Consider the following 22740-nt stretch of genomic DNA (forward strand, 5'->3'; position numbering starts at 1 on the left):
GTCGAAAATAAAGGAAAATTGAATTGCGTACAACTAAGACAATAATTAGGAAATTGAGAATAGAACTGTCATCGAATTCAGATATTCATTGCTATAATGGGATAACAAGGTTTACTGATGACGATTTTAAGATTGAGTCGGTCACAGTTTTCAATTCCCACGACTCTCAAGTCGATCGTGACTGCGTCAGAGAGAGCAAAACTTTAAATTGGAGTTCGCGGTAGATTATCGTCGGTCTGATAGGACAATGTCTCGGAGTATTTGTGAAAAATTACAATTGTGGATTACGAATGGCTACGGAGCAAGCCCAAAGATATCAATGAGGTCGAGACTGCTTCGCAGCGCTACAACTGCGATGCCAATCCTTGTGCCCTTGGACGAATCCTTGCTCCTTCAACAACTCTTGCCTAACATGAAAGTCGTTCGAGAGTACAGAGACTTACGGTGTTAAGAATTGACGAAATATTAGAGAATCGTACGATCGAGTGGGGATTTAGTAGGGGTTTATTATTTAAAAACAATTGCAGTTAGTCGATGGACTTTAAACTGAAGTCATGTTTCATTTGTAACGATCTTATTGCTAAAAATAAAAAAGACTCTGAACAGTACAAGACGTACAGTGATATTCATTCGTGCCATACACTTGCGGCTTCCTTGTTTTCGGTCCGAAACAAAACGCGAGTTCGATTCTATACCAATTATGTGACAATGACCGGCGATACAGCTGATGTGGAGAAATGGAATGCCTTGTTACATATTTCGTATAGAATCGAAGTCGTATTTTGTTTCGCACCGAAAACAAGTCAGCCGGAAGTTTAAGGCATAAGGCAATTTGGAAATTACTAGTGTCGCGTTATCGCGCGCTGTGACCGAAGTTCTATTTTCACATTTTTTTCTACTACAAAAAAATCTTTATTATTCGTAAATAAATAATCTTTTGATAACCTACTCATTAACTGTGTATTGCTTCCCTCTACTAAGTTGTGAAAAACTCTTGTCGAAACAAATGAACGAATTACATTTTTCTATCGTAAATCTTTTCGTACTTCCCTAATGCGAGACATCATGCGCAGTAATCTTTTCAAGATTTCGTAACATCGACTATCCTCTACCTTTACCTGTCATAAGTGCATTTGGAGCGCGCAGCGCTTAGTATCCCGATTGCCAATGATATTATTTTCGTCGTTCCCTTGTACAAACTGTCACGCATTGACAGCCAGTACAAAATAGTAATCAACCCGCCCGTCCAATCCGCGCCTGAATAAATTTCAGCAATACTTCGAATTTCAAGAGATTTCGAGGTTTCGACGTTGATCGTACGTAGCTCTTTTAACATTGGAATACAAATAATAGTCTCTAATATGCTCTCTATGTGGTAGGAAGTTTTCTGTGAATAAAAATATGAGGATCTTAGTTGATTAGTGGGTACCGTGAAAAATGTGAAAAGATCGAAACCTAAAAGGGTTGCTATTCCAAATTTTAAAACACCTGGAATTCTGTTTTTCTTAACTTTGTAGATGTTGAATGTCGAAATAAATAAAAGGAAAGATGCACTAAGGTAAATTACAGAAAACCACCACCTACAATTGCCAGAATTCTATTATATTCTTATTAAGGGGGGGACTACAGTGAAATTTTGATAATATTGAGTGTTTGATTTTTGAAACGACTGAAAAAGATAAATATTCTTGGAAGGAGTTTTTAATCACATCTTTTTTAGTCGTTGCAAAAACAAAAAACTCGATATCACCGAAATTTCACCGAAGTCCCCCCTTAATTCTGACAAGTCTATACTTTTGTTTCTATACTTTGACCTTCCAACTATTTTACATTTCGTCTTTCAACATTTTGAAAATTCTACGAAATAGATTGTCGCGGTGGCTTCTTCGAAAATTTCTTATTGTGACCCTTCTTTTTCCGGTTCTAACCATTTATTACTTGAACAATTATTAAAATGAAAATATAATCCATGTGTAAGTATCACCAGGGTGTGTAACAAAAAAATGCGTTTCGAATTACAGATAAGAGATATGTTGATAATAAGCTATTCAAAAAATGGAAAATAAAAGATAGATAGGTCATTATTAATTAACCCTTAGCGGCACAGTGGCATTCCTGAATGCCACCTGTTTTAAAACACGTTTTTACGATTTTAGAGTAGTTTTATTCGATTTAACCGTTTTTTTTTGTAATTTCATGATCTTGATATGTTAGAGAATCAAAGTTTATGTTCAAATTGTTTTTATGTTTCGTTAATTTGTTTATATAAATTAACAAACTCTGAAAAACAGCACTTTTTTTAGAAAAAATGTATTATTGAAAATAGTTTTAAGAGTATCCCTACAATTTTTGGTAGGCGGGGGTTTTTAGGGTCGCTGATTACGAATCCGTTTTCAGATTTGCAAAATTCAAAATGGCGGACACAATATGGCGGCTGTACACTTCAAATGACGGATTTTATGACCGCAAAACGATTGCCATTGATTTGAAAGTATGGAAAAGATCTTGCGTTTTATGATTTGCGAAGGTCAAACGACTTTCTGCGTTTTGGTCCGCCATATTGGATCCGCCACCTTGAATTTCTAACTTTTGAGTGCGGATTCGCAATCAGCGACCCTGAAAACCCCCGAGTTCCAACTTTCGCTCTCTTCAAACGAGTTTTTGCACGTTTGGTCCGCCATATTGAATCCGCCATCTTGAATTTTCAAATTTTGAGTGCAGATTCGTAATCAGCAACCCCAAAAACCTTCGAGTACAAAATTTCAAGCCGATAATAAGTAAGGAAAAATGTGTGCCGCTAAGGGTTAATGAATAAAATTACGGAGAACATTGCATTACATTGCTTCATATATTGCATTACTGATAACAACCCTTAAGTTCTTCTGGTTACTCCGTTTGATGAACAATTATTCTTACATTGTGGTTTGATGGCTACATGGCTTTCTAACCTCCAAGTGCCACAAAATTTTCATTTTAAACGCAACAAAGTTCCAGGTTTACCAACTCGAAATAAATTTTTGTCATTAAAGTACTGTGTGTAGCTGAGTACACACTTTATCCCAATCAGACTTGAACATACTGACTTTAAGACCCCCACTTAAAGTGTATGTGTAGACCAAGCATTTTACGTTACTTCAAAATTGTGGACAAGTTTTATCCCAGAGTGTTGTCTCCTTCCTATTACTCCGTGGTTCTAGCAATTCCACGGGACAATTACCCGAGACTTTTCGATGAAGGGTCCCGACGCGAACAATGTTTTGCCGATAGATATGTTACAGACATTACATTTGATGTATGCTTAAAACTTCTAAGACGTAACTTCAGATGCCTATCTGCCGGTGCAAGACCGTTAGCTTCAGGACCCTTCATGGGAAACTCCTGGAATAAGCTATTATTCATTTTTCGATAGTGTTTTTTATAATCTCATACTAATTAGTTTCTAACGTGACGTTGACATTTAAATTGAATATTATGAATCGGATTGTGCAGCACCTGATAAAAGAGGACCTGCTCCAGGTGGAATCAGCCGAAAACTAACGTCATCTGCAGCAACAGGAACACAGGTATCAACGAAGTCTGATTAAAATTCCAAATCAACAAAATCAACAAATAGGACAACCAGTCAAGTGTTCTATGTTTACGCAGACCGAACAAACTAATAGCTTCACACAAACAGAGCAGAGTGGTTCCAGCTACAGCGATCAGCGACAGGTAATATACTTTCGCTGAATACGGCACTGTTTGTTTTACAATTGTTTCAAGCTGGTCACATTAGTCATTAGTGTCACAAATGAGAAATCTTGTACGCAATGTTGACAGCATGACTCTTCTATGAATTCGGACACTTCAAATTCTGTAGCAAGCCCACGGACATAGAAAGTACGGGGGGCATTACGAGGAGGGTGCAAAGGTAATTTGTGCTCATTTTTGATTGGCTGTTAACCTGCGCAAGCGCAGTGTCATAAAAAAAACTTACCTAACCTATGAAACATACTATTCTGAGCAAATATAAACAGAATCAACAGGGTATCTGTGGACTCGTGTGCACGGTACTGCGCATGCTCAATAAGCAGGCCAATCAAAAGGTGGGACATTTCGGCACTCTCCCGGTCCGTTCGACAAACTTTCGCATTGATCTCGAAAACGGCTAAATGAAAAATCTGAAACTTAGAGGACTTTGTAAATAAATAAAAAAGTATTGAGAGAAAATTAAAAAAGAAAATTATTTGAGAAACAAAAAATTTATAATTTCGTTTTTTTCAATAACTAAATGAACTCTGAAAAACATGATTGTTCATTTAGAAAAAGTACACGTCTGTTGGGAAAGTATTGAAAATAGTTTCATTTCCGGTAGAACCAGGAGTTCAAATTATCCCTTTACACTCGAGGTTCTTTTTGCTCGGGCAAACCAGCATTCTAAACGATTTTCCGTATATACGAGTTACAGCGTCAAGCAGAGTGGTGAACGAGAGCCACCACTCGAGTGCAAAGGGTTAAGGCAAAGGGCGGTGGCTATTTTTTATGCCCTTGATTTGCTTTTTGCTTATTTGCTCGAGCGCTTGCCCTATTGCTTTCTCTCTCCAAGTGTTCGGATAATTATATCTGTAGAACCTATTCAACCTATGTTACTCGGACAGAACTAAGGAACAATTTGGTGCAAGTTTCATATAAATTGGTTCACTGGTTCTCGAGTTTATCGGTAACAAACTGACAAATAGACAAAGAATTTTATACGTTAATTTAGATATAAATTTAGAATCACATCAAATACTTTAAATTATTTCTCTGACAAATAATTATGATAACTCTGACGTTAGAATTTGCACGCCAGGGAATGCACGTAATTTTATATATTTTTTTTTTTTAGTACAAATCATTTCAGTTGTATGAATACATGAAAATACTGCAACAAATACTGTAACATCGAAATGAATTAATACTTTTCGTGAACAAACGGTAGGTAAGAGCAATATGAAATAAATCGTCTTTTATTCGGATTCACCAGGGCTCTGACAATAGATGAAAATCATGAGATAAATCCGTAGAATTATTATTTTTGTTCGGAACATGCATTTCGTTACTCGCAGTAGCATGCCTTTCAAAGTCATTCAACTGACGTGTCTCTCGCTTGCTCGGTGATTCCTTTATTGGTATGAACTTTTTATTCCTTATTTTACACTTATCAACAACCAAGTGGAACACAAACTGTTACCTCAAAATCAAAACGCAATACGACGACTGCGTCAAGTCGTGCCCGAGCTATTAGTAGGAGGAAGTAATTTCCAAAAATCGTATTCCCCTCACTGCCATCGACTGGTCCTATCTGGCGGGAACATTATATACAATATTTACAAAAGCCATAAACACTAATTTGACATTAACCAAGAATTTTGGAGATTTTCGGTTCAACAAATGGTTTTATTGACGTTTCGTCGCGTTTACAATTACGAAGAACTGATCATTCAGTTGATTGTAAAAATTCAATTGATTATGTTCTTAGGATACAACTTATCCACATTACATTGGCAATGACAATTTAAGGTTAGGCTACATTAACTTGGCCCCTTTAGACCATAATTTCGATAGGCCAGTCTCGCAAGCCAATAGTCATGATTACGATTTGCAATCTTGTTGGGCGACTAGGCAATAACCGTGCTTTGGTTACGTTCAGTGGAATTGATCATGGTCGAATCTTGATCCTGTGTCGCCACGCTCTCGTTTCACAGCCAAGGAGTGACGTGCATCCAATCTGGTCCCATAGACTTATAGAGATAAACTGCGCACTCTGTGCACCAAGTCGAAGTCATAACAAGATAGAGCGAACAACAGCTGCAGGCATTCCCTCTCACTCTAATCAGTGACTTGGCAGAGGAAACACAGCTTACACAAGTATACCTCCCTGCTTGTCTTATCACTTTCCCTGTCTGGCAGGTGCTCCCCACTGTCTTGATCGCGCAACAAAGAGCAGATCACTGCAGGGCTAGTTCTGTCCTTTGGACTCCGCTTCAGGAGCTCTGTAAGAGCGCGTAGTCCTTCTCCATAAGGCTATACCTGGCCCTGGGTAAAAAGGTTGCGTAGCACGCGCAAAGGTAGTAAATAATCCGAAACATTGAACTTTATTACTTACGTAGGTGATTAAACTTGATGATAGTACCCCTGGAAAAAAAAAGATGCAAATTCATGTCACGTCAAGTTGGCAGATAGCTCAATGATGGGACGCATTCCTAACTTGTTTTCCGATTTCGTTCCATGTATCATTTTGCCTGAAAACTTAACTAAAAACAATGTGAGTCCTCAGTATAAGAGAATTTCCACTTAGTCCCAAGTGAGCTAGTTTTATAGCTTCCCCCACTCTACCTTCATACCTGGGGTCTTCCATCTTTGGCACAGATTCCTTATATTTTGAATTAGGATGTGAGGATTTGATTAAAAATATATTCATAAGGTACAAATAATTTACTTCGCGTACAAGATAACGTTCGAATTCAATATGTAGATGTGCTTTTGCCCATGCATCCTGAAAATAGTCCTTTATACGTATAACTAAGTTTCCATAAACGAAATCCAACAATGTAAAAATATTTGAGTAAAAAAAAATGAGAATTTTTTTGTGCAGCAGGCCACGATGTTTGACCCTCAACAAATTCAACAACAGCAAGCTCCACAAGGTCAGCAGTCTCAGCAGCAGCAACAATCACAGCAAATGTACGTGACAGGAGCGGAGAAAAAAGAAGATAAGCCATCAGCTACATCAGAGTTCCCGTTTTATTATAACGTAAATATGCTGCAGAAAGTTCAAACGAATGCAGTTAGCACTATCGGTGCAATCACAACTGATGACAAGGGGTGTTATCGGTTTGATGTACAGCCTGTTGGTTATAATACATTATTGAATCAAATGAGTATAGCGGCAGCAACGAACGCTACGTTCAAATGTGACATTTGTGGACTAGTTTTTGGACATATGAGTTTACTAAATCATCACAAAAGAATCCACAACACAACTCCGAGCAACCTCCAACAACAACCACAGCAAGTTGTTCAGACGCCAACAACAGTTACTGTAGCTAGTACACAGGATCGGCCTTATACGTGTGACGTATGCGGAGCCTGCTTTGCCCTTCCAGGGGAATTAAAGAGCCACAAAACAAATATGCATCAAAAACCTAAGGTGCAAATTTGTGAAGATTGCGGTAGTGATGAGCCTTGTGAACACCATCCTACAAAAGTAAAGAAAAGTAAGTTTTTCTTTACAATTAATCGTGGCATATGGATTTTTAACTGATAACTTTTTTTTTATGTAAGATCAACCAACTTATTAAATTCAATCCTACTAAAAAATGTGCGAAAATATCTTTTGGTTTATAATTGCTCACAAGCCATTTATGATATTTACAATGAGTCTATTGTGCTTAGACCAGTCTGACTGAGAATTTCCCAATCTCAGAAGTGATCAAAATTTGATGTGCCAAGTGTGCCATATTCGGAGACGGAGATTTCTGACCTAACTCAAAATAAAATAAATCGAGTCATGTTGTTTTGAGATACTAATTGGAAGGTCCGGTTGTGCAATAAACAATGTACCTTTCTGGGGTTGAACAAAAATATTTGAAATATGGTCAATATCAGTTAATTACCAAGTGATACAAATTTTTTTTTACTGTTTATAGCAATCAAACCAGGCCATCATCCTGTGAAACGGCGCGGGGTTACCAGTGTAACAAAATGCCACAAGTGCAATGGAACTGGGATCATTTTCATCGGTAAGTTGAAAAGTTCTTTCTTTGTGTTTGGAGTAACTTGAAACATGTTATTACTATATATGCTATGATATAGTTAACGAAACAAAACGTTCTAATCTTTGTGAGCGTATTACTTCTGTTTTGTTTTTTTTTTTTTTTTTTTTTTTGCACCAACTACATTTCTTACAAAGATCTAGGGCAAATATCGTCATATCACAATCCATTTAGTGTATAGATGAAAATGCTTCATGGGGTATTCTGTGTCAAATTGGCCTTTGACCTTTACAACTACAATAACATTAATCAACGACAACAACTATTCCAGGAAATCGAAATGCTCGGTAGTGTTTTTATTTTTCATCACTCTAGTAACAGAACAGTATTTGTTTTGGACAAAAAGTGACTACTAATTTTTGCTTACCGAAAGTATTCTGAGAATGGAAACTCAGCGATGCGAACGACGACGCACCGGTAGATAGGTAGCCGAAGTTAAATCTCATTTTTGATATGATGATAAATATGGAACTGTGCTAACAAAAGTTAACTTGCACTGTCAAGAATTGAGTTTCGGTAGACGTGATGACAATCGAATCCATCAAAATGAAATTATTACGTGCCACTAACCTACCTTTAGTTTGTTAGGCTTGCAATCGACTTACAAATACGTGACGTGCGTTTCGGCAGGTGTGGAAAAAATGTTTACAGTTTGGACTGGACTGGGATTTAAATCCGGGACCCCGAACTACATCTAGTAGCTTTTATGTCATTTGAACTATAATTGATTCAGTTATTAACTACGTCCCACATCAGGTCTTCATTAACTTGGCAATTTGCATAAACTCTCGAGTTTTGATCTGAATCCAATGAACTGAATTGTTTCATTTTTTACATTATTTCTAAGACCTTAACCTACCGTTGAAGTAATTGCATAGTCTAAAGTACCCATTTTGCTTGCAGAAAGCTGTGAAAAAATGATAAAAAAAATGACACCATTTTTTTAAAACACGTGTACAAAATTAAATTTTAGACTCTAATGGGTATATTTAGGTTCATGTTCTTAGAAACAATTTAAAAATGAAAATATTTCAGTATTGCGTGGTTTCACATCAAAATTGCAACCTCCAGAGTGAAGGTAATGTGTCAATGGGAATGAAGACCGTAGGACGTAGTTAATAACTCGATTAATTATGGTTCAAATGACTTTAAAAAATTACCAGACTTAGTTCAAGCTAGTAATAAAAGATTCTCAGAATTCAACAAATTCCATTCAATTCTTCGCTGTCGGAAAATTTTCAAAAACTACGTACTACGGTCTTTTAATGCAGATTCCCTCCTTAAGTCAGACAGGCTCGTGGCAGACGCCGTACATGGTCCCATGTTTACCATCCTACCACAAATGAGCTGGAACACAGTAGTCGTCTTGTACCTACTACATGCTTGGCAAATAAAAAAAATAAAATAACAGACCCTGGAGTTACTGACGAAAATTCGATTGCTCTGAAACTTCTAACGATACCGAGAGAACACTTCACTCGAGATCTAGCACGAAATATCGTATAACTACACTCCATTTTGTAGGATAAGGTCACTCATGCTTACTCACTTGACTCACTTTACATGTCTCTTGACTATAATTATTAACCGTCGATTGACTCATCTATTTTTTCGGAATATACTTGCCACACACGGGGTCTGTGAAACGCGGTCGTATGTTTTATTATAACTTCGAGTGAAATGGTCGTATTTTGGTTTTTTTTACTTTCACGATGGTCAAGAAATCGTGAGAGACAAAGACTACTGAGATATAGTGGGATGAAAAATGTTTTCTCTCGAAAAACACGAGTTTAAGGTTCCAATTTGGGGTTTGTGAGGGTTAATATGATATAAAGTTTTCTAGTAAATTTCAAGTCGTTCAGAATTACTTTGCCTTAATTATGATACCTGCGAACTCTGAAAACGGCATTCTGAGAAATACACGTTGGAAATTTTTACGGAAATTTCGCGGCAAGACAAATGAAAATTCAAGTCTCATACTACAGAATACTACATTGGTGATTTCTACTCACCCTGAGGTCTGCAAGAAATTACTAGTCTTGTAGTGATAATCTTAAATTTCTTGAAGCAGATCTGACGATTTTTTTTTTTGTCTTCTAGTTACACTCTTTACTCACTGAGCCAGATCTGCAGCAGGTGGTGTCGTGCAATACAAAATACTTTATATTTTTATAGATATAATAGATGCAAACCTCGGATTGCCCTTGAATTTTTCACAAAGCTTGGACTACAAGACACAAGACTTAATTGTGTAATTGATTCCTCAAAGGTTTCAGTGTAGTGTAATTCGTAAAGGTTTATATGTAATGCCAATATCCGTCTCTCCTGCAATTACGTTATGTAAAATATGAACAACTCCTAATGGTCAAAGTCAAATTGACATAGTAGTTTGATTTGGCATGGAATATCCCATACACACGGTGTATCGATATTACAATATGTGGATACCACAGTCGCGTTTTGTGAAAAAAACAATGAAGCGTATTTTTCCTCTAATTGAAACTACCTTGCCGCGGGGTTACTTTAAAAAAATTGACGAGAACATAATTGTTGTGCAGTAATTTCCGTCTATGACAAGAAACATATCTCGCGCAGCATATGTGTAGAGCCAAATATGTTACAGGTGTGGAGAGTTCACACACGCTTTGTGTCCAAATCTGCGAATAACTTTTGTTCAATTTTCGTCTTGTGAAATATGACAGTATCGACTACATACATCTAGTAATTTCAAATACTTTGTATTTTATATACAGACTATGATATGTATGTACTACCGTGCAAGTTGATTTTGAAACAAAAATGGTTTCTATGGTGTTGATTTACTTTGAAATTATAATACAAACCAGTAGCAGGCAGCTGGTAGGGACGCTATTATTTTCTACAGAGAGTTCCAGAATCAACCTTGGCAGGTAAATAGTAGCGTTCGCCTTTTACTGCATTAGGTGCGTACAATTTTCATTATTTTCAACGGATAGGAAAAGCTGTATGCTAGGGAAAACATGATAGTAATTAGACTGAGTTTCGATGAACTCGCATGACAAATTCGTCAATTTTTTTCTCTGGCATGCTCCAGTTGAGATAAAGCAAACGATTGAGATTTCGAACAAATTCAACATTAGTATGCTATTTTTGTCAAAAAGCCATTTTGTAGGTATTTTATCGGAAATAGCCATCATTGCCTTGCATATTGTCAGTTGATTGTTTGAAGAGCAAGGAGAAATTATAAATAAAAAAAACTGTGGTATTTCATACTTTGTTAAATGGCCTGGTATGAAGTTTGATAAAAACCAGCATTTTGCAGGTGTACAAACTTACTAGCGAATATCACCCACTGCTTTTTGTAACTTGTAATGCTTATGCTGGGGAAATGAGAAACATTTATTAAAGTGTGTGTTACATCACTTATGGACAGTCCTTTTATATGGTTTCTGTTTTATTTTTATATCGAGTAATAACTTGTTTATTGTTTGTTTCGAGGGGATATTTGTGAGCAATCTAAAGTATCATGCAGTAATCGAATTACCTACTGATTCTTAGATCGTATTATCACATAGAAATTTTTCACACACAAAATGTTTACCAATTTCCATCTATGCTCTTTTAACTAAAATGAAACGCCATACCATATTTGGGAGTATTTTTTTCATCAACCATTTCAGAATCATCGTGGAGTGTAATAGTCATGTTCGCTGTTGAAATTTTTATTTCTATGCTATTTTGGCTTCAGCATCGTCAGCCATTATCATATCTGTAATTTATTTGAACGTAACTGAAGATTATGAAAACAAATAAAAATTTCAATTTATTAGCAAAGCTCTGTTCTTCTGGACATTGATATTCAGGGGTGCGTAATACCTCCAAGTTTCGGATATTGAACAATCCGTCTCTATTAGAAGTGAAACTGCACTAATTATAAAATGGGTTACAGGAAGCTAAATTTTCTTTTAAAACTTTTTCATTTGGCTGCCAAATCTTATCAGTTTTAGATTTTTCAGTCGACCGGTCGACAGACTCTTCTCTTTTCACGGTGATGAAAAGTATTGCGGAAAAACTCTTTTTCGACTTGTTTTTTTTTTCAGTTATTTATTTTACTTTGCTTACCAATAAGATCAAGATTCTCGAAGTAAAATTGATGTTCACAGGTTAGAGTGTGCTGTAATAGACCGAATTTTTTAGTGCTGCCACGTTTTACACTGTATTAATATTCACAGATTTTTCTTGCAAGACGTAGGATGTATCATTTGTTCCTTTCGACGCAGTTTTTGCTTAGTTGGTTTCGTGCCTGCTATTGTGAAAATTAGTTTGCCAACCTGATATAGCTAACTGGGTCGTAGCCAAAACTGCAGGTAAATAAAATTTGTAATTGCCAACATGACTGTTACATCCGAGATACCTGTGATTACACCTTTTTACTAATGAAACGTAGTTATTTGAACTCTAAAAACAACACAGTTGCAGCAATGATCGCTTGATAATTTATTTTCAGTTGGTGATTTTCGTATTGAAAAGTTTTTTTATTTTTTTTATTTTTTTGCTCCATAAAAATGATCTGGCTAGTTCTGCTTTTATCACACTACAAAGTAATAATCAGTATACTATTCATGCCAAGGGTCCTACAATGACGATGCTATACTCATGAAGTAATCCTGAATTATTGCTAACTGAGACTTGAGATTTTTAAGTAAATCGAATACAGAAGTGCTGAAAGGTTATTTCATTTTGTTTTGCTTTCGTTTATGCATTTATTACGTTATTATGAAGCATTTGACTCCAAATGAATCAGCATCATCAACAGCGTAATTTTTACCGATAAAATGTCAAAAATTTATAGTTTTTTGAAATTATTCTTTTTTTCTTAGATCTGAAATAAAATTAATAACTACAAGTCCACCGTAGATTTTAAAATAGTGAACACTTGGCTGTATTTTTTGTTTATTTACTACCTTTGGTGACAGAAATGTAGAAACTACACCGTACAAATTCTCAGATTTGCACACAAAGCAATTTAGGTATTTCAACCACAATGATTTTTGGCTGTATTAAATACCTCGAAGATCCATAATTGTTAGATATTTTCAACTGCACATCATAAGTGAAATAATTAATTTCACGGATCCGTTAACAAATAATTCGAAAACCCGGAACGAAGGTAATTTCAGTTATTCCAAAATAAATATTTGCCCCTGAGTAGTGCGCTGAAGTTGGCCACAAGTTTTAGCCGCCAAGCAGCAGAGGCCAGGGGTGAATAGGGTTATAAGGCCCCACATGCGTCATATCTTGATCTTCACCGTCTGACGAGTATACTGGGATACTCATGCTCGAACAAACACTATAAAACGTAGTTTGAATGAAATTTCACTACAATTTTGCGGAAATAAGACAGATGTCTCACAGCTTTAGTACCTCACTGTGAAATTAGAAAAATTAAAGAGAAAACGCATATTTTTCCCTTGGCATTGTGACTGAAGAGCTTGAAAGTCTAAAGAATTTTCAACAGACATCATAAAATTTTATTCATTATCTTTTAAACAAATGTCTCAAAGTTTACAAAAATTATCATCACTTCAATGTGATGAAATAATCAGAAACTTGAAAAATTTAAACATTCAATGTTGTGGTCTTTAAATGTTCTTCTTTCTAGAAAGTATAGTAATGAATATTTAATGAAGTCTGTAATCTCAATATCGAAGATGGATATCTGATTTCACTGAAAACTGGTGAAACTGTGGGATACTTGATTTTTACTTGAAAATAGTGGTGAAGTTTTGTACAAAACCGCATTTTACAGCGTTTGTTTGAACATTTATATCCTGTTATACTCGTCGGACAGTAAAAATCAAAATATGACACAGGGGGGCCACATAAACCTTCGTCCCTGGCCTCTACTGCTCAGCGGTTGAAACCTGTGGCTAAGTTCAGCATCGTGTCTCGCGTAACAGTTACACAGATCCACAGCGTACTTTGCGTGGATGTAAGTGGAATTGAAACGCAAAGTTCTACGGATGAGAACAAAAGATGATGCTTATTAGATTCAGGTATGGAGCGATGCACACTTAGCTACTATGTGTGTAAATGTTACACGCAGCTGGAAGCATTGCTTCGAATAATCTTAATAAACTGGTGCGGGATCTTGCGTTCTCAAAAAACTTTTAACGTGTGTTCAAACTATGAGAATCTAATAAAGTAATAGTAGCATTCAACCTGACATATTGAAATAGTCTTTTTCGAACAGTTTGTCACTTTTCCCAAACATATGTATACGTTATAACATTCTATAAGAATTGCCTGCAAGTTGACGTTTCTTTTGTATTTCATTATCGTCCTTGTCATAATCGTTATTGTTGTTATTGTTAGTCTTATTGCTGTTGTTACTATTGTTATCATCATGGTTGCGCATTGTGGTGATGTATGTTAGGCAAAGACGAGGATAAACTAAATTCTGGGATCAGTTCACTCGCCAAGTGTGGTGGCTGCAAGGCGACAGGTCGAGTCACCATTGGAAGTAAGTGGGATTGAAATGGGAAATTTATTTCAATCACATTTTGAAGTATATCCCGTTACTTTTAGATGGTGACAGTTCTAAATGTTTTATCAAACCTTGATAGTGTTATATTAATCCATTTTATAAACACTCTGACACTATTATTTTTGGCTATTATTTACTTTTATCTTCCATTTATTTTACTTCTGTATAAAAAGTGTCATGCTACTAATGAAGCATTCAATACTATTGAATAACGATTTTAGGGGAGAAGCTGTGAATGACGCATATCTAAGCGGTATTGATGAATAGCAGATGCAAAATTTATTAAATTTTCGTCAGTGAAGAACTAAATCATAGACGACCCTACTCTTGAGAATTATAATAAGTTTTGTTGTAATTTATTCGATTTAAACTATTAGAAATTAATGACACTCTCACAAAGTGCATTAAGGGTGGGGATTACAGTGAAATTTTTATAATATCGAGTTTGTGATTTTTGAAACGATTCAAAAAGATGTGATCAAAAATTCCTCCCAACAAAATTTAGAATATGGTTGTATGTGTCCTGAAAAAAAATTTCAATCTGCTGCGATGAAAGTCTATGCGCAAGAAACTTTTGCCAGAAAATTTCCAGCGTATCGCTCCCAAAAGTTTCTTGCGCATAGACTTTCATCGCAGCAGATTGAAATTTTTTTTCAGGACACATACAACCATATTCTAAATTTTGTTGGGAGGAATTTTTGATCACATCTTTTTTAGTCAGTAAAAAAACAAAAAAATCGATATCACCGAAATTTCACCGAAGAAAATTGAATTTGACGAACGTTTAAGAGGATGCTATTGTTAGTCTAACGATTGCGTTATATGTAGCTTATTTTGACTATCAAAGCCTACGAATAAATAAAAAGTACAAGAAGGAGCTCGAGCCGCAAATTTAGTGATGAGGATGATTCGTCACACATTGTTCAAAAATGGTGGGTCTGCGATGTCACTTTACGCATAGCATGATAAGGGTGCTTGTCAAGCCGTTTTTAACACAGCACGCTTTCAAAGAGGTCTCGTGAAAAGGCCCGTTCCGAACCACGCGGTTACAGCGGCAACACATGCACAACTTTTTCCTGAGCCAAGTGTAGCATACGAGTGCTACGAATGAAAACTTGTGCATGTGTTGACGCTGAAGGTAATCGCGTCTCTCGGAACAGATCCTGTCACGAAAGCCTCCTTATTGAAAAAGTTGTGGGACTCTAGAATCTCCTATTATCGAAATCTCGAAGTCCTGTCGAGCCTTTATTCGTTCGCTGATTGGTTCATCAAATAGGGCTCGGATATTGGCACTGATTCGTAAACGAGGTGATGTTCAGATATTTTTTGTCTCGACTGCCTGTAATCTGTTGGAAAAGGTTAGCTTTTCTCAGGCAAACTCAGAAAACCGAAGTATGTGTAAAATGTCTTATGGCCTCCATCTTTGAACAATGTATGACCTGCACAACTTCACCTTCAATCGGCTCATGCTTCTACCTGTACATTTTATTCATAGAAATCTACGCATTACTGATGTGTGAAAACTGATATCAGCGCAATTCTACATACAATGCCGAATACAGATGATCAAAAAAATGTTTGTTTTACGCAATAATAATGTCAAGAAATACATTCCTGCAATTGAATCACCACTTATAGGGACCAAGCGTCAAATACATTGCAGGAATACATTTTTTGGCTTTATTGATGGATGAAGCAAACAGGTTTTTGGATACCTTTGTTCGGAATTGTATATATGTACAATTGCGATGAATACGGTATGGTAGTTAGGGTAAGTCATATTTTACCCGATCGGTAAAGACATTATCTTAATTGAAGCTGTTTTAAATGAGCAAGATAATCTCGAAAACCAGATTTACTTTGCAGTCTTGTAATTTTTGATACTATCATCATGTAGAGGCGTTTGAAAATTTTCATATGGTTTTTCAAAAGAAATGAGTTGTTTCTCTTGTCTACTTTGACCGCAAATTTAAAACAAAACATGATTATGATATAATATTCGTCAAGAGTAATTGATTTGTTAGTCGGTACCACATTGATCACACGCATAATTATCGAAGCATTTCGTTGCAGTAAATTTATTTGAAGGATTAAAATTAACAAAGTGTCTACTGTATTTTTTAAAAGACAATTAAAGGTCAGAAATTCTTTTGATTAGGCAACACTCGATGTGCAATCGATAAAAGGTTATTGACGTTTTTTCTTGGCAATAATTCAACGCAAGCATTGGGCTATAAATAAGTTTCTCCGGTTAGAACGCTATGAGTTTAATAGTATGACTCTTAAACTTTTTCGTGAAATTGTGTCTGTTGCATAAATTGCGCGAACAAGAATGATACGAATTCACACCTAAAAAGAATTTACCGCTTTTCCCCTATCTCCTTACTATGCTCATTACCACAGTATTTTACAAGCATTTTATGAATGTCAAGTGTAGATATATGTATATTAAAGCATGCGAAAATGTGGATTCACAACATTATAAGCAAATTATACTATACACGTAACTTATTTCTAAAACACTTACATATCGGGTCGTGTCTCACGCTGTTCTAACCTTTTAAATCATGGTAGTCATGGAATAATACAAAAACGATGAAGAGTTCAAAAATATAATAATGACTAAATAAAACATTTTCTCTGTATAATGGTACAATTGTCGAAATATGATTTTAACCACTTAATTGCCAAGACGTCATAGCGGCGTCAAGCGCACCCGTGCGTAACTGCCAAAAATCCGGAAATGACGTCGTACAGTAATTTAATGTTTTTGGGTCTCTCAGATGAATATTTACTTCTGAAAATATGTGTTTTCAATATTTTTGAGCTCAAGGAATCGAATTATGACCATAAAAAGTGATATTTTCGGCGCATTCATACAGTTTTTTTTTTAAAGTAAGCCCTGGAAATTGACGATTTAAAAAAAAATCATTTTCTTCAATGGCGTCGTAGAACAAAGTAACATTTTCTTTTTTCGCAATGCGTTTTTCTTTTGACAAATACTGAATAATACTATTTTTGAGTAAAATTATAATAATTTCAAGAATTACCGAGTCAATGTGATTTATTATACAGTGTAACTATACGTTATATTATATAGAAAAATTACTCAGTAATTGGTGAAATTGGTATTTAAACTAAAAAATATTATTATTCAATGTTTTTCAAAAGAAAAGTTCATTCCGAAGAAAGATGATGGTACTTTCTTCTATGACGCCATTTGAGAAAGTTATAAAATATTAGTCAACTTCGAGTGCTCAAAACTGTATGAATGCGCGGTAAAAATACCTTTTTATGATCATAATCCGATTCCTTGACATGAAAAATTCTTTTAAAAAAAAAACAGATGTTTTCGAAAGTAAATATTCACCTGATACACCAAAAATATTGAATTACTTCTTGACGCCTTGGTAGTTAAGGATTTAATATTCACTTCTTTTTCTGAGCTTTATATCAAGCTATCTGAAGTTTTCCCTTATGCCCCACCTTATTCTAGGCTTCTAACAATTCGGTAATAGTATATTGGCTTAGTAGTGTGGAAAGTAGGTGATTTCAATGACCGTGAAGTTTATGTGAGCCACAAAGTCGAGTACTGCGTTCACACGAATACGAGTGCAAAGTTGGCGGTACGTGTTGAAGGCAGATGCTGCAATTGCACGATTACTAATGTAAACGCAGTATGAGCTAAAGGCGAGCGCTTTAATCACACGAGTCAGGATAGCCCATCCGCGCGTATGATACACACTATTTGCTCCAACACCTGCGAAGGAAAGTTTGATTTGAGATACAACAAAGATGCCACTGGCGCGAAAAATTGGGGATAGGTAAATTACGTGTAATAGTGCGTAAAATTATTATCAGTTATTATCAAGTTATTCGAAAGTGCACATGCTTCAAAGGAAGCCCCAATATCTAAAATTGAGGACTTCGGTTGTGCGTATGCGTTAACGTCGTCTTACCGCACTGTACGGAAATAGGACATAAGTTGCTCACTTTGAAATTTTTATGAGATATGCTATGGCCTATGATAAACATCTTATGGTTGAAACAACGATTTTAAAGAGGTCTATTTATTGCAAATACTATTTGGTTCAAACAATTGCATATTTGTTGTATCGATAAACAAAGTAATTTTTTTTATTCATTGCTACATGCACAGTTTGAGCGATTCTGTAATTTTCTTTGAAAATTGCTTTTCTTTATGAAATTTTTTTACGAACTAGGAGCTTTTAAAGAAAGTTTGAATTTTTCGACTTTGCAACTTCAAGACTTCACAACTCTGAAATTTTTCATATGATGTTTAAATAATACGTGTTAATTATTATTTCTATGTTCAATACGAATTTTTAAAGAAAAAAATATTTGAGGTAATTTTATATTTCAATTGTAAATATGATATGGAACGATCCATACGTTTCAAAAATCGTTCCATACTTTCCAAACAGATGTTGGAATGAATGTATTTTACTAAATGAGAGATAGTTGAAATACAACCCCCTTTGATTCTCACAAATTTCCAACGCTAATTTGATTTTAACAGTTGTCTGCTGGGATACGTCGAAACCGAATTATAAGATTATTGTTGATATGATTTCTTATCGAATACTGACACACTGTCATGAAGAAGACCAAAATAAAATTTTATCGTACTCCAGTCACAATGATCATAAAATTACAGAGCGTGCTTCAATGAAATTTGTACAGTTAGTGTATTTACCTTCTTCAGTTTTCTTCTCTTGTGATTAAATATTCCGACTATACCGATTTTCTTAAGTATTGAAATGTATTCAGTTAACGATAAAATTAACGGGTTCATAAATTAATGTGTATTAAATTAAAGGATGCTACATTTTGTATGGTGGTTGACTTTTGGGCAGTTGGTATGTAATTTTATGTAGCTTCTAACTATGTAAATGTGCCCCTTACAAATAATTTTTTTTTTTTTTTTTTTTCCATGTATACTGGCGACTATTGACTAACTTACTGCTCGGAATAACACATACTATTCACTGATATTGATGAAAATCTGATTAATACACTAGTTGCGTAGCTCAGATGGCATGACGTTTTAGGTGAAATTCCGCAGAGCTTGGATTGTCGAGAACAATATTTCAGGCAAATAAATGAAATAATTTAATTATTAACATAAAATCTACGAGAGTTATATTTTGACAAAGCAGTAATTCAGATCTCAAAGTTTAGTTTCAGATGTAAACGCAAACGATTTTCAATTACAATTCTAATCCAAGTTATAGCGAGTTTCATGTAGCCTGAGATCACGTTTGCTTCGCAGGTGAGAGTTACGCAACAAACGCATAACAACTTCTTTCTCTACCTCGAAATGTAGATTCTATGTTTTTATATGATCTGTTTGTAAATGATTGACCGAACCTCTATTGTCAAGTGAGTCAAGATTACATTAGCGGATCAGACCAGCACATGCGACAGCAGACATTTGTATCACTGCAGTTTGATGACGAATTTGTGAATTGGACTAAAATTCAATACACGTATGGTTCTTTTTTTATGATTCATTGTCATACTATCCTGCCGCAGTGTATTCAACCTCTCAATTTTGCATGCTCTGTTAGTAGTAATTGATATTTCCCTTTTCAATGTATGTCAACAACTCAGATTGTTGTCAATATTGTCGCTATCTCTCACATTCATATTTTTTACTTTTTCTTTTTATTAGTTTACTTTTTATTCGTAGAACTGCCAGCATCTAAAATTAAGGATGTTAAAAGAGAACAAAATCTCCCCTAAGGGACAGTTTTATAAACTTGTTTGATGCGTGCAGCCTGATCATTTTCATTGTTATTCAATCAGCAAAAGTAAATATAAATTTCACCAATGGTTTCTCGTAAACTTATGGATGATTTTCATACATTTAATGCAATATTTATTACAACTTACCATTAAGAGGTTTCCAATTGATGTTCTCGTCAATATTCTATGAATACTCATTTCTTAGCATATTCTCTGATTGACTGTGCCAAACATTCCGCAGCAAGAAGAAAATCGAAAAACACGCATAATCGAAGTTAGCCTCAAAGTCATTGAAATTTCAATTGTTTGAAGGGAAATATAACGAACAATTTGGAATAAATGATTAGTAGATCGCTCGACCAGACTGGTTAAATTCACTGCTCATCAGAATATACTAACAGCAGGATGATGTGTCAGCTTTGTTTTTGTATATTAATTTTTTTACTACATTTCATAACATCGTATTACGAAACCTCTTAAATTTTTGAGTAAACACATAGATTCCCAAGTTTCTAAAGAAAAGAGACTTGTAAGTTTTCAACTGATGAGAAAAAAATTCATTTGGTGAAGTAGTTTTATCGTCATGATAAATCACAAATGTCATTTTCGACATGTCACAAGTCAGCCTCAAGCGCACCATTTGTAGAACTGGCCCTTGCGGAATGCTGATGCGATTCTTGCCTTTGTATTTCAGGTGGAAAGCAAAACAGTCAGAACCAGCCTGAAAAACCTTTCCATTGTAACGTTTGCGACGGAACGTTTTCCCGATATTCGTCTCTGTGGTCCCATAAGCGACTTCATTCTGGCGATAAACCATTTAAATGCGAAGTCTGTGGTTTGGCATTTGCAAAAGGTAAGGAAATTCGCAACAAATACAATATTGTTTTCGAAAATTGGACTTTTTTGATACACGTGCTTTTGTTGTGCCTTTGCTCAATATCAAAATTACTTTAAAAAATTTTCATTGGTAATTTTTAAGATCTCAATTATTAATTTTCCTCTGTGAAGGTGGTAATTTCAGGTTTTTTTAGAAATTTTCTATAGCAACCCAGTATCAGATGTTCGCTGAATTTCATTGATATTATATTGATTATGCTAGTAACAATTTGTTGAATAATTGGCGAAAGTAAATTGCATTAGATTTCTTCTCCGAGTTACAGAATTTACGTCAGAGTACACCACTATATTTAATATTTGTCTGATATAAAAATTCAATGATATCTATAATATCTATGTTTCATAAAATCTATATGAAAATTTCGTACTTCAGAAAAAAGTCATTACAGATTGTTACTTGTTTAGCTGTCTATCCACTACCAGTTTATTCACTATTTTACTTACATTTTTCATAAATTAACCACTCACGGTTCAAATTTTTATTTATTTTTTTTCCTTATCTACCAAAAGTTGCGACTACTATTACTTTCCACAATAAATACTTACAGTGAACATCAATCAGCACAGGTTTAATTACGATTGAACCATTTCATTTAAGTACTTATTCAGTTACTTTGAAATAAAATTGACATCAATTATCAATAATTCATATTCTGGATAGATTAGTGGCGTACAGAAAAAACTTACCCGATGTTGAGGATGAAGTAGACAATGGATAAATGTTGAAGTAACGATGGTAATTCAGCAGTCCTCATCTCATAAAAAGTTTTGTCAAAATCATTGATTGTCACTAACTCTAAGGGGACGTGCTTAAATTATGTGACAAATTTAGGGTGAGGGAAAGTCTAACTAACCTGTTACTATTTGTTACTATACCGGGGGGGGGGGTTTTAATGTCTGTAGGTAATTCATTAAAATAGAAATAAATAAAAATAAAAGCTTACAGTGATGTTGGAAAACTGTGAAATAAATTTGGCGCTCCAGAGTTTGCCTATAGCAGACCTGTTAACATCCTGAGAGTAGCGCTATGTAACGATTCTTGACACAAGATCAGCCACTTAATATAAAAGTTTGCTTGAAAATAACCAGAAATTTACAAGAATTAAAAACTTATATACAGTATCGGTGGTTACGGGGAGTTTAATGTTTTGTTACGGTCTATCACATGACGGGGATAGGGGTAAAAAAGTGATCCTAAGAGCGTTACATAATTGAAGTACAACCCCTAACATAAAAACATAACGCAGCTTCACATTGGACTTGATTATGAATTATATTTACGTCGTTTTTATAGATTTGATTCAACTTCGCCCAGAATTTTTTGTTTTATAATCTTGTTCAAGTTTTCAAGTGTGTCTGTCTCAGTATGTAAGTACCAAAAAGATATTTGAATTCCAAATTCAATGAGTTAACTTCTGAATTAAATCGAACATCAAGCCTAGTTTACAAATCTACTTGTACAGAAAGTTTCTAAATGAACAATTGATCATCTATCACATCGTAACTATACTGTAAAGTGTAATTTTTGGATAATAAGGGCTGAAATATTGCGTGCCTATTGTCAGGATATTGATCATATATTTATCATGTGTCTGCACGTATACCGTTCACCTCATAGAGGTTGAGTGTGAAACTATCGCACTTTCCAAATTGGGAACTGACCACTTTACAAAATTTAAAAATGAAACAAGTTTTGGTGTGCACTTAAATAAGTGATTAAAGCATGAGATTAATTTCAATCCAATAAAAGGC

At 35.0% G+C, this 22740-nt stretch overlaps 1 protein-coding gene across 5 annotated transcripts in view; it reads left to right on the forward strand.

The window, feature by feature from the left end:
• Positions 1–22740, forward strand: part of LOC124414993 (zinc finger protein OZF-like) — a 43932-nt gene that overhangs the window by 16149 nt on the left and 5043 nt on the right. For 2 of the 5 annotated variants that reach the window (XM_046896206.1, XM_046896205.1), the window contains exons 4-8: positions 3490–3711; positions 6617–7238; positions 7671–7763; positions 14212–14298; positions 20786–20944. In XM_046896206.1, coding sequence (XP_046752162.1) covers positions 3634–3711; positions 6617–7238; positions 7671–7763; positions 14212–14298; positions 20786–20944 — 1039 coding nt within the window. In that variant the 5' untranslated portion in view covers positions 3490–3633. The remainder of the gene's footprint in view (positions 1–3489; positions 3712–6616; positions 7239–7670; positions 7764–14211; positions 14299–20785; positions 20945–22740) is intronic. The other 3 variants (XM_046896208.1, XM_046896210.1, XM_046896207.1) reach the window with 3 other exon arrangements.

Source organism: Diprion similis, chromosome 14, assembly GCF_021155765.1.
Source record: "Diprion similis isolate iyDipSimi1 chromosome 14, iyDipSimi1.1, whole genome shotgun sequence".
Classification (NCBI taxonomy): Eukaryota; Metazoa; Arthropoda; class Insecta; order Hymenoptera; family Diprionidae; genus Diprion; species Diprion similis.